The 13,862-nt window shown below is 38.9% G+C and overlaps 1 protein-coding gene across 16 annotated transcripts in view; it reads left to right on the top strand.

Annotated features, from left to right (window-relative positions):
• The window catches only part of SPEF2 (sperm flagellar 2), a 289,696-nt gene that overhangs the window by 221,242 nt on the left and 54,592 nt on the right, over positions 1-13,862 (top strand). For 9 of the 16 annotated variants that reach the window (XM_072605828.1, XM_072605829.1, XM_072605826.1 and 6 more), the window contains 5 exons: positions 180-397; positions 493-701; positions 817-940; positions 1,067-3,196; positions 3,908-4,017. In XM_072605828.1, the coding sequence (XP_072461929.1) occupies positions 180-397; positions 493-701; positions 817-940; positions 1,067-1,430 (915 nt within the window). In that variant the 3' untranslated portion in view covers positions 1,431-3,196; positions 3,908-4,017. Of the gene's footprint in view, positions 1-179; positions 398-492; positions 702-816; positions 941-1,066; positions 3,197-3,907; positions 4,018-11,388; positions 11,572-13,862 lie in introns of those variants that run through there. The other 7 variants (XM_072605832.1, XM_072605838.1, XM_072605831.1 and 4 more) reach the window with 3 other exon arrangements.

The following is a 13,862-nucleotide window of genomic DNA, read 5'->3' as shown; positions in this document are numbered from 1 at the left end:
CTATTATTTAAATTTCTTTCAAACACACACACACACACAGACACACACACACAGACACAGACACACACACACACACACACACACACACACACACACACACCCCAAACCTTTTTCATTAAGCATTTTGATACTATTTCAAAGGAAGTAAGCTCTCATTTTATTTCCTGGCTGTGCTATAGATACCTGAAGGCAGAAGTACCTCGGATTCTCAGAAAGCTACCGATCTCCTACAATTCCTGCTCCAAGCTGAGGTGGTCAGATTTGCTCACTTCCTGCTGGATGTAGTCAATGTCCTCAGTATTTTGTCCCGAGTCAATCAGGATAGAAATTCATCAATAGGCGATGTATTTGCAACCTTACAATCAACACTAGGAACACTTAGCATGTATATAAAAAGGTAGGTTGTTTTAGATGATTGGTGAGCTAGAGCACACCCAAGAAGTTTGGCTTTAGAAAATTATTCACCCCTTATTTTATTTTGTAACGTTTCAGACCAGGTCCAAAGGAACGTCTGGCTGAGGCTGCCACGCACTTTCATGGTTACCAACTTACAGGAAATGGAAACATCTCTGAAGTGAGGAACATAGTCTTAACAAACCTCACAAAGCGTCTTCATGATTGTTTCAGTGAAGCCAGTCATGATGTGGTGAGGGCGACCACTATTGGAAGTTTCAGATTATGGCCAGGAAAGATAGATCAAGGTAAAATACATACACAAGTCCAGTATCCAGTATCTGCTTGTTGGTCTGTGTTTTCTGAAATCTCTGTGGAAAATTTCTTTTTCTTCTACATAATTTTTCTTATGCTCCTCTATAGAGTTTGGTGAGAAAGAGATATCAATTCTTACAAAGCATTATGAACCTGTGTTGGAAAGTGCCAATGTGAAAATTAATGAAGTAGAAACAGAATGGAGCATGATGAAATTAGAGATTTATCATCGGTAAGAAGGAAAGCTGAGGACATTCAGTTATGATAAGGCTGATGTTTCTGAAAGTGTTCATCGATCTTTGTATATACATATAATTGGAATCCACTAATTCTTGACACTTTTAATTGTCTCTTTTAGATTTCAGAACATCCGAAAGTTAACGTGGGATTTTGTGAATTCCATCTACTCAGTCAAGTATCCCAATATTTTGACCCTTGTGGATCTGGTGTTGACGCTCCCTGCAAGTTCAGCTGAGGCAGAACGTGGGTTCAGTCAGATGAAACTAACCAAGTCACAAATGCATTTTAAAATAAAACCTGAGAGCATGACAGACCTTTTAATAATTCAGCTGAATTCTCCAGATATCAACAAGTTTGACCCCAAGAAAGCCATCCATCTGTGGAACACCTCTTGGCAGAGAAGTACACCCCCACCAGTGGACCATATGATAACTAAGTCAGATTGTTCCTCAAGTTCAGATAGCCTTTATGAAAGTGATTAATATTGTGAGGCGGAAAGATGGGGGCTTTGTACTTTTTCACTTAGAATATAGAGGTCTTACAACTATTACAAAATGTTGCCTACACTGAAATTTAAAAGCAAATAATCAACTAAATTTCATCTCCAGAAGAAATGGTGTCCAGATCTACTTAAGTACCTTCCAACTATGAAGGAAATGTCTGAAGATGCTTTTTGCCGAAATCTGCTGGGTTTTCTTGGACTTGGACTCTGGCTCTCGAGTTTGAATTCTGCTCTGGATTCTTATTAGTTCTGCTGCTGAGCTGCCTATAAGAGGGAGATAATAGTGTGTGTGTACTACCTACCTCACAGAGTTGTGAGAAAAGAGCTTCTGTAAACCTTGAAGCCTAGTACAGACATGGGTTCTTAGAATAACTCTGTGGAAGCTCTAGCACCTTGGCTACGGAAAGGCTACATTGTAGTACAGGGGAAAGAGTACTGAACATGGAGAAAAAAAGACCTGGGTTCAAATCCTCTCTCTGTTACCTGTGTAACCATAGACAATCCACTAAGTCTCTGGGCTTCAAAACCCTATTGGGCTTTATCTTTCTCTACTGTAAAATGAGTGAGCTGTTGGAACTACATGATCTCTTTGGACCTTTCCAGCACCAAATCTAATGTTGTACATCAAGAGCTATGACAACCAGGGATCAGCACAGATGGAACTGAGCTGTCATTCACAAAGATACTACAGAGTCACAGCAAACTTTGCAATAAGGAAAAATTCTAAACAAGCACTTATCTCCCAGGGCCTGATCATCAGAGGGTTTCTATTATAGCCATGTGTCAAATTCACAAGCACATTTCTTTGGGTTTCCATTACATTCATGGAAATCTTGTCATTATATACTCCATGGCATGAATTATCCTTTTTGAGGTCCATGGAGGGAAAAACATATATACAAATTTAAAATATTATTTTAATATAATGTTTGCATAACAGCCAATGAGGTAAACTCAAAAACGTGAGTTAAACACTTAATATGTTAAACACTTATAAGCTCTAATTCACTCTTAAATTTCTTATAGTCTTTACTGTGATAACAGCTTTTCTACCTCCATTTTCATTTATTTTGGTTAATCTGAGTGAGTTGATGAGTTGTATCTTTCTAAATCATATGAGGTCTAATGCAGTATTACCAAGTTCACTTAGTAGGGGTTCTTAACCTAAGGTCTGTGAACTTTTAAATGTATATACATACATATATGTATACACACACACACACACACATAACCCAATTTCAATATATTTGGTTTCCTTTGTAACATTGGGTATTTTGTTTTATGCATTTAAAAACACTCTTCCGAAAACGGATCCATGGACCACACCCAATGGCCAAAGGAAACATTGGCCCACTCATGATGTAGAGATGATAACACCTTTGTATCACTCATTTCCCTGAACTGTTCAAAAGATAATTCACTTCTGAATGGTTTCCTGAATAACCACTTCATCTCAGAGGAAGAAAGGACTATCTTTTTCCACCCAAGGAATTATCTACCATATTTCAAATTGAACCCGAATTTAAACTCCTAGAATTTAAAAGAATTTTTTCATTTGCCAAAAAGTAGCAGGAAGTAAGAAATCTCATGCAGGATTTAAGAAACTGAAACAGCTTGATCATTTCAAAAAACTCAAGATATAGCATCTCTGTTTCACTCTTTTAATTTCTAAACAAAGAAGAACTATGTATTTTGGACCTCAAAAGACCCCTGAATTTCCATAGGATCCCTTCCTGGCTACAGAAGGTATTCTGCAATATAGCATCAGCTATTTTCTGTTGGAATAAGTTCAACTCCTATTTTTATTTATTTATTTAATGCATGTGCATGAAGTTTAAAACAAGAATCAGCTCTTAATGGTAGTGATTTCAGGTGGGGATGGGAGTAGTGGTAAATCAAGTCAACATACATAATTTCAGTGTGGTTGGAAAAAATGGGCATGCTTTTCTTTCATGAGGTACTTGGAAATGTTTAGCCAATATATTTCTAAATTAAGTATATACTTTCATTCTACTAGTTTAACAATGAGATCAATTTTCTCATCTTTGGAAAGTAAGTACATTCTGGTTCATGGGGTTGGATGAGGTTAAAGGGTCTAATTAGAACATAGTGGTCATTTCCATGCATGTAAGACACTCTTAACCTATGCCTTCCAAAAAAGCTGAACTCAAGTACCTTTCTAACAATGGAAAAATCTAAGAGGGCATATTGAACATGGGAATGGATTGTTAATACATGAAAAATGAGATGGGAATGAATTCTTATTTTATAAAATATAGGTATTTTTCCCTTTAAGAGAATTGCAGAGGGAATTTTTTATGTCTTGATTCAGAGAGATTACAAATTTCAAGCATACATTAATCATCCATATAAGTAGTTCTTACTGTTTGTTTTCTTTATTCTAGGGGGATAAACAGATCCATGCAATACAATAAAATGTTTCTATTTCTTCACCAGGTTATTTGGGAAATAAACATTTTACTGACATTTTGTATGACTTGGTGACTTTGAACCTTGGAACAAACCACCTTCCTGAGGCTTGGCTACACCTCATTCTGCCTGAAGTAGGTTTCAATTGTATTTGGTGCATTGTCATTCTCTGAGTTTGAGAACATTAGATCTGTCTTCTTTTGTAAGTGAATTATTACTTCTCAAGTAGGCAGTCTGGGACTAAAAGTTCATATGTTCCTGAAATAATAACTCTTTTACTCTACAAGGAGCTCTGAAAGACTGCCTGGTATATAGCGAATTAAGTACAGGACTGAGAATGAAGACCTAGTCCAAATCTAGCCTCTGAAATTCACTAACAGTGTGACAATGAGTAAGTCACTTAATCCTCTTTGAGGCTCAATTTTTTCATTGGTAAAATGTAGATAATATCTGTAAATACCTATCTCAAAGGTGTTGTGAGGCCCAACGGAGATAATGTACTTGAAGGAGCTAGCAAACTTTAAAGTCTATACTGGGGTGGTGAACCTGCAGCCTTAAGGCCACATGTGACCCTCTGGGTCCTCAAGTGCAGCCCTTTGACTGAATCCAAACTTCACAGAACAAGTCCCCTTAATAAAAGGATTTGTTCTGAAAAATTTGAACTGAGTCAAATGGTCACACCCAAGGACTTAGAAGGCCACATGCGGCCTTGAGGCTACAGGTTCACCACCCCTGGTCTATACAAATGTCAGTTATCTTCCAGTGTTCTGTACTAAATCCCAATATATTTCAAGTTCCTGTTTCTTCATTTATCAAACCTTTTTGGGAATCCTTAATTTATAGAAGGAACTGTGTTGGAAACTGGGAAAATCAAATATTAATGAATAATAAAGAACCCTCAGAGGGCTTACTGTCTTATAGGATAGGTAGGACAAATATATAGTTAACATTAATACAGGAATATGGAAGAACAAAAGGAAAGTATATAGCATTATATAAACGATAGGAGAGGTCACTTCTACCGGGGAAAATGAGGAAAGGTTTCATGAAGAAATTGACGTATTTGGTGTGAAAAACTTACCTAACTCTCATTGGACAAATGTCTAGTCATATGTCCCTATACTGACAGAATCTTATTTGTTCAACCCTATAATAGAAACAGTATAGACTATGTGGATGCTGAGGAAGCCTGAGCTTATGCTTCCTAAAGCACAAGATTGACCACGTCACCCATTCGCCTTCTTAAGAAACTTCCGAGGCTCCCGGGTGCCTCGATAAGAAACAAGGTCTTTCTTTGAAGATTTTGAAAACCCTTCACAATATGACTCTAAACTAATGTTTCAAACTGATTTCCCTTTTCTCCCTCCACGTATTCCACATTCATGCCAAACTGGTCTATTTGATGCTCACTGGTGATCACAGTCTCATGAAACTGACATGAAAACTAGGTTTATCACAAGAGAAATGAACATGATTATGGAATTCCATATGCATATCCATACAGAAATTTGCATTTTTGTGACAATAAGACAAAGGAAGGCAGAGGCATCAGAAACCCTCACCTAAAGGAACATGACATGGGAGGGGAAAAGGTGTAGTAAAGGTGGGAACAGAACAAAACCCTTCCTGGGAAGGAGCAAGATGATGACAAAAGCAGCATTCTTTGCCCTTGGGAATTGCTAGAGATGATAGGAGGATCTGCTTATCTACAAGGGCCACAGCTGCACAAGCAGGTTCTCAGCTTCCCGTACACTGACTGGCCCCTGTCTTGACTCCCAAGGACACGCAGGGAGTCCAGTTTGGGATACAAAGAGCACAGTAGGTCCTGTATGCTCTCAGTCCAGTGTTTCCAGAAAAATATGACCACTCAAAAAGACAAGTTCAAGGGATCCCTTAACATTCTTCAACATTGTATAAGACCTTCCACCTCCATCTTCCATGCTTTGTATAGACTTCCCATGCATTAGATGAGGTAGCTGTGTCTAATTACCACATAGTGGTCATTTACATGTGTGTCCTTGTTTCCATGTCTTAGCATTTCTAGCTCCCTTCCAAGGTTAACTCAGGTGTCTCCTCCTATTCAAGGTCCTTCCTCTTCACCTCTCCCCCATTTTTTCCTTTCTATAAACAAATTACTTTGTACACACTTTGTGTTTTCATTTCTGTGTACGTGGAGTATCTCTCCTCTCTGCCCCCTTCACTAGACTATGAGCTGTTTTAGAGCCAGAATTGTTTATTTCTGCCTTCATATTCCCAGTGTTGAATTAAATCAAAGAAAGGAAGAGAGACATCTCTTCCACTGAGACAGGAAAGAAAGACTACATAGACTGAATTGTGGAGACACAACTGAACAAACTCATATTGGGTAGCCTACCTCTTCTCAGTTATGTAGGCAATGAGATCATCTATAGACAACAAAGGCAGCACAGTTGTATTTGAGGACTTGAGAAGGAAAATAATTTCTCTAGGAAATAGGCAACTAAGTGGTTTGGTGGACAGAATACTGGAGTCAGAAAGATCTGAATTCAAATCCAACCTCAGAACAGTTACTAATTTGGTGACCCTGGGCAAGTCACTTAACCTCCATCTGCCTCAGTTTCCTCAACTGTAAAACAGAGATAATACTAGCACCTTCCTCACAGGCTTGTTGTGAAAATCACATGAGATCATAACTGTAAGGTGCTTAGCACAGTGCCTAGCACATAGTAGGCAATAATAAATACTTATTCCCTCCCTCCCTTAGGAAAATCAATAGGGGGGAAATTAAATATTTATAAAGGGATTGCTGAGTAGCCATCAGGGGGCAGTAGAAATTATGTAGCAGTTTTCCAGTCTTGGAAAAGAGAATGATAAAAATGAATGGGGGGGGCATCAGAAAAGTAAGAAGAATGTAAGAAGTTCAGGTAAAAAGTAAGAGAAAGTGTATTCAGCTTATACTAATAAGAAGAAATCAAGGAACTGAAGGAGGATAATATAGCAAATAGTTTTTTGTTATCTATTGTTTTCAACATTCACTTCCATAAGATTTTGAGTTCCAAATTTTCTCCCCCTCCGCCACCCCAAGATGGCATGCAGTCTATTATATGGTCTGCATATACATTCATATTAAACATATTTTCACATGACTCATATTGTAAAGAGAATTAGAATCAATGGGAGGAACCACAAAACAGAAGAAAAAAAAAAAGAGAGAGAGAGAGAAAACAAATAGTATGTTTTCATCTGCATTCAGACACCATAGTTCCGTTTCTGGATGTGGATAGCATTTTCCATCATGAGTCTTTTGGAATTGTCTTAGATCCTTTCATTGCTGAAAAGAGCTAAGTCTATCCAAGTCAGTCACTGCACAATGTGACTGTCACTGTGTACAGTGTTCCCGTTTCTGCTCATTTTACTCAGCATCAGTTCATAGAAGTCTCTCCAGGTTTTTCTGAAATGTGCTTGCTCATCGTTTCTTATAGCACAATAGTATTCCATTACATTCAAATACCACAACTTGTTCAGCCATTCCTCAACTGATGTTCATCCCCTCGATTTCCATTCTTGGCTACCACAAAAAGTGCTAATAGATAACTTTTTAAGGAAGGCCAACAAAGGCTGAAATTAATAGTAGCAATAACCGTTAAATAGCACTTTAAGGTTGGCAAAGGACTTTATTTACGTTATTTCATTTGATTCCCAAGAATGATTTTTATTTGTGGAAAATAAAAAAAAGCACTATCCATTATGTCTAAATAAATATTTAACACTGTTTAAAGAAATGTACAGTTTGACATAGTGGAGTTGTGGGTCTAGAGTCAAACAAAGAACCAGTGCTTAAGTCTTAACTCTACTAATTCTGTGACATTGTTGAATTCATTTAACCTCTATCTCAATTTCCTCATGACCTGCCAGTTCTAAATATGTGATCGCTTGAATTTTTACATTTGACCATTTAGAATTCTCCAGGAATAGGCCCTTACTCATAAGGGCTGTAAAGTTCAACATTTAATTGAATAAGTTTTAAAAATAGAAATAAGGGGAGGTGGAGCCAAGATGGCAGAGTAGAAAGACACACATATACTAGCCCTTCCCCCACAGCCCATAAAATACCTGTAAAGAAAGACTTTCAACAAATTCTAGAGCAGCAGAAGCCACAGAACAATAGAGTGGAGGAGATTTCCAGCCTAGGGTGACCTGAAAGGTCGATGGGAAACTTCTGTCGCATGGGACACAGAGCAGAGCCCAGCCCAGCTTTGGCCACACGGCATGGCTCTGGGAGGAGGACGACAGCAGGCCTCAAGGATGGAATCCCTAGTCACAGTAGCAGCAGTTTGAAGATCCCTCAAACCATAGGCGCCAAAGGTGAGTGACAGGGTTTTTTTCAGCTGGCCAAGAAGGGAGAAGGGCCTTCCCATAGCTCCAGCCTCAGGCGGCACATCAGGCAGGGGCCCACAGCTTCCATAGCAGTCCCTACAGCAGCCCGCATCCATTGTTGGATCGTAAAACCCCTGGGGGCACTGAGCAGCTGACTCTTTCCTCAGCCCTGTGTAGAGGCCTTGCCCCCATCTAATACTCCTGGGGGATTTGAGCAGCTAATCTTTATCTCACACTGAATGGTGGCCCTGCCCATGCAGCTTATCTGAATCTCAGCCCCCAGTGCTCTCTTGGCGGAACTGGAGGTGACGTGGTTGTGAAGAGGAAACTCTATTACTCAGATTCTGTGCAGAAAAATTTCTACTTGCTCCCAGACCAGTGTACACACTTGATTGTACCACCTTGGAGGAACTGAGATCTTACAGACCCTCAGAGTATACCCTACTCTTGACAAAGGACCCAAAAGTCAAGTAACTGGTTGGGAAAATGTCCAAAAAAAGGGGAAAAAAATAAGACTATAGAAGGTTACTTTCTTGGTGAACAGATATCTTCTCCCATCCTTTCAGGTGAGGAAGAACAATGCTTCCCATCAGGGAAAGACATAAAAGTCAAGGCTTCTGTATCCCAAACATCAAAAATAAATATTCAGTGGTCTCAGGCCATGGAAGATCTCAAAAAGGATTTTGCAAATCAAGTAAGAGAGGTGGAAGAAAAATTGGGAAGAGAAATGAGAGAAATGCAAGAAAAGCATGAAAAGCAGGTCAACAACTTACTAAAGGAGACCCCAAAAAATGCTGAAGAAAATAACACCTTGAAAAATAGGCTAACTCAATTGGCAAAAGAGGTTCAAAAAGCCGATGAGGAGAAGAATGCTTTAAAAAACAGAATGAGCCACATGGAAAAGGATCTTCAAAAGTTAACTGAAGAAAATAGTTCTTTAAAAGCTAGAATGGAACAGATGGAGACTAATGACTTTATGAGAAACCAAGAAATCACAAAACAAAACCAAGAGAATGAAAAAATGGAAGATAATGTGAAATATCTCACTGGAAAAACAACTGACCTAGAAAATAGATCCAGGAGAGACAATTTTAAAATTATGGGACTACCTGAAAGCCATGATCAAAAAAAGAGCCTAGACATCATCTTTCATGAAATTATCAAGGAAAACTGCCCTGAGATTCTAGAACCAGGGGGCAAAATAAATATTGAAAGAATCCACCAATCACCTCCTGAAAGAGAGATCCAAAAAGAGAAACTCCTGGGAACATTGTGGCCAAATTCCAGAGTTCCCAGGTCAAGGAGAAAATATTGCAAGCAGCTAGAAATGAACAATTTGAGTATTGTGGAATTACAATCAGGATAACACAAGATCTAGCAGCTTCTACATTAAGGGATAGAAGGGCATGGAATATGATATTTCAGAAGTCAAAGGAACTAGGACTAAAACCAAGAATCACCTACCCAGCAAAACTGAGTATAATACTTCAGGGGAAAAAATGGTCTTTCGATGAAATAGAGGACTTTCAAGCATTCTTGATGAGAAGACCAGAACTGAAAAGAAAATTTGACTTTCAAATACAAGAATCAAGAGAAGCATGAAAATGTAAACAGGAAAGAGAAATCATAAGGGACTTACTAAAGTTGAACTGTTTACATTCCTACATGGAAAGACAATATTTGTAACTCTTGAAACTTTTTTCAATATCTGGGTAGTTGGTGGGATTACACACACACACACACACACACACACACACACACAGCACAGGGTGAGTTGAATAGGATGGGATCATATCTAAAAAAATGAAATGAAGGGGTGAGAGAGGAATATATTGGGAGGAGAAGGAGAAATGGAATGGGGCAAATTATCTCTCATAAAAGAGGCAAGTAAAAGACTTTTCAGTGGAGGGAAAAAGGGGGGAGGTGAGAGACAAAACATGAAGCTTACTCTCATCACATTCGACTCAAGGAAGGAATAAAATACACACTCATTTTGGTATGAAAACCAATCTAACAATACAAGAAAATGGGGGAGAAGAGGATAACCAGGGTGGGGGACATGATGGAAGGGAGGGCAATGGGAGGAGAGAGCAATTAGAAGTCAACACTCTTGAGAAGGGACAAGGTCAAAAGAGAGAATAGAAGAAATGGGGGACAGGATGGGATGGAGGGAAATATAGTTAATCTTACACAACACGACTATTATGGAAGTCATTTGCAAAACTACACAGATATGACCTATAGTGAAATGCTTGCCTTCCCAATGGGGATAGGTGGGGAGGGAGGTAGGAAGAGAAGTTGGAACTCTAGTTTTAGGAACAACTGTTGAGTATTGTTCTTGCATACAACTAGAAAATAAGAAATACAGGTAATGGGGTATAGAAATTTCTCTTTCCCTACAAGACAAAAGAGAAGATGGGGATAAGGGAAGTGAGGGATGTTAGAAGGGAGGGCAGATTGGTGATAGGGGTAATTAGGATGCTCAGCATTTTGGGGTGGGGGGAGGGGAGAAATGGGGAGAAAATTTGGAACTCAAAATGTCGTGGAAATGAATGTTGAAAACTTAAATAAATTAATAAAAAAATGAAAATAGAGATAAACTGAGCTTAATCTCAGATCTCATTGTCATTGTCATTACTATAGGACTGAACAAATTAGATTATACTAGTTCCATGCCATATAACTAGACATTTTTCAGTATAATGAATTCTTCCCCCCACCAGAAAATAAAGAACAAAATAGCAAGAAATGGCTCCTTTCCCTCTGGATACTGCCTGCCCTGTAGACCTGCAGCTACTGTCTTTCCACTTTTCCATTGGAAGGAAAAAATGATGACTGGATTTGCATGAAAGACCAGCAAAGTTACAAATGAATCAGTCACAAAAAGCACAACATGGGTGCTTTACAGACTCCATCAGATGAAGAGAGCAATGACATTGTGCAATTTAGGGCAGTCTGTATTCTCCATCATAAAAATCCGAGGTTCTTTATTGGAGCTTCTTGGCATTTAAAATGATATAACAAATATTTCAAGAAATCATCTCACTGATGGTCTATAAAATAATATAGCCCCTATTAATATTAATAAATTTAATATAAAATAAAAATAAATCAAGATAAAATCTAATGACGTTTTCTCTTTTTTCTTACAGTTACAAGAGCTAACATCCTTGTTGACAGTGAATTCAGAGTTTGTTGACTGGCGCAAATTTTTATTAGTTGTTTCACAACCTTGGCCACTCCCATCCGAGGAAGAACTTCTTGAAACATTGGAAAGATTTAAGGCAATTGATGAAGCTGGAAAGGGCACAGTTACTCTGCAGCAGTATGAACAGGTTCCTTATGCTCTCCTAATACATACATACATATATGTGTGTGTATATATATGTGTATATTTTTTTTCATTGAGAGATAGGCAGGAATAGTGGCTAAAGAACTAGATTTAAAGTCATATAGACTTGGGTTCAAATCATGCCTCTAATACATATCTGTTATATGACCCCAGGCAAATCACTTAAACACTCAGTTTCTTGGTTACGTTAATGAATATTTATTAAGAGGCAGCTAGGTGGCTCAGTGGATAGTGTTGGACCTGGGATCAGTAAGACCTGAATTCAAATCCAGCCACTGAGACTCACTAGCTGTGTGACCCTGGGCAAGTCACTTAACCCCTATTTGCCTTAATCCATTGCAAAAGGAAATGGCAAACCACTCTAGTATCTTTGCCAAGAAAACCTCCTGGACAGCATTGGTATGCTATGGTCCACAGGGTCACAAAGAGTCAGATACAACTGAACAACAATGTGCAAAACACTGTGCTAAGCCCTGATAATAATAATTTTAAAAAGACCCCAAACAGTCCCAGCTCTCCAGGATCTCACAGTCTAATGGGGGAAACAATGTGCCAACAGCTATGTACGTACAAGATATGTACAGAGTAAATTGGAGCTTATCGATGGAGAGAAGTCATTAACTTTAAGGGAAATCAGGAAAGGCATAAAAGGAAAATCAGGAAATCATAAAAGATGGGATTTTAGCTGAGGCTTAAAAGTAGCCAGGGAAGCCAGGAAGTAGAGATGAGGAGGGAGAGAATTCAGGGATGAGAGAAATTCAGTGGAAATGCATGGAATGAGGAGATGAAGTATCTTATTCAAGGAAAAAGGAAGAGGCCAGTGTAAGTGGATCACAGAGAAGGAGATGAGGGAAGTGAGGTGTAAGAATCCTGGAAAGGTAGAAAGAGGACAAGTTATAAATGGCATTGAAGACCAAACAGAAGATATTTGATACTGAAGGTAATACTGGAACCACTGGAATTTATTAAATGTAGAAGGGGAAAGGAGGGAATGAGATAAAGTTGGACTTGCCGAAGATCAGTCTACTCTACTTACCCTACTTACCGGAATCTACTGTGCTGATCTTCAGTCATGGAGAAAGTTTCTTCATCTGGGCTTTCTCTTTGCCAGTGAAATTGGCCTAATAATTAACACCAAGAAAACACAGATGCTCCATCAGCCACCACCACACCATCCATATGTGGAACCATCAGGTACAACAAATGGAGAAGTTTTGAATACTGTGGATAAGTTCACTTACCTTGGTAGTGTACTTTCTAGGAATGTGCACACTGATAAGGAGGTTGCTGCACTCATTGCCAGAGCTAGCTCAGTGTTTGGGAGGCTCTGAAGGAAAGTATGGGAGAGAAGAGGTATTAGACTGACTACTAAACTGAAGGTCTACAGAGCCGTTGTGCTGACATCGTTGTTGTATGCCTATAAAACATGGACAGTTTGCCAGTGCCATGCCAGGAAACTGAATCACTTCCATTTGAACTGTCTTAGGAAGATTCTGAAGATCACCTGGCAGAATAAGGTACCAGACACTGAGGTCTTTACTCAAACTAAACTGCCAAGCATTCAAACTATGCTTCAGAGAGCACAACTCCGATATTCTGGACACGTTGTTCAAATGCAATATGTACACTTGCCAATAGGACGATTATATGGAGAACTCACATGGGCAGGTGACCACATGGTGGTCAGAAGAAGCAATACAAGGACACTCTCCAGGTCTCTCTTAAAAACTTTGGATTTGATTGTATGACATGGGAGATACTGGCACAGGACTGCTCAGCATGGCATGCCCACATCAGAAAGGGTGCTGTGCTCTATGAACAAAGCAGAATTGAAGCATCACAAAGGAAATGTAGGATGCACAAATTTGGAGTATCCACCCCAAATATTCTGTGACAATGTATGCCCAACCTGTGGTAGAGCGTTCTGAGTTTATATTGGTCTGATCAGCCACAGTCGGGCACATTGAAACTTGACTTTATCATGGTGATGTCATTTTGGTCCTCTTTGAGAATGAAGGACAACAGCCATCACAAAGACATTAATGAGCCAATAGATTCCAAAAGTAACCAAAGTAACCAGTGACATTAAGTGATTAAATAATAAATGACTTTCAAAAAGTAGCAACTGGAAAAGGGTAAATTCTAAACTTCCTTGATATCCTTCAATGCCATCAAAATCTCATTTTAAAGGGAAATAGAATGAAATCATATGCTTGAGTTTTTTTGGCTGTCTAAAAATAAGAACTCCACGGGGTTTACCAGCAGGATAGTTTG

This window comes from Notamacropus eugenii, chromosome 4 (assembly GCF_028372415.1).
Source record: "Notamacropus eugenii isolate mMacEug1 chromosome 4, mMacEug1.pri_v2, whole genome shotgun sequence".
NCBI classification, from domain to species: Eukaryota; Metazoa; Chordata; class Mammalia; order Diprotodontia; family Macropodidae; genus Notamacropus; species Notamacropus eugenii.
Note: the sequence above shows the minus strand (reverse complement) of the source record. Positions and strands in the feature narration are given on the sequence as shown.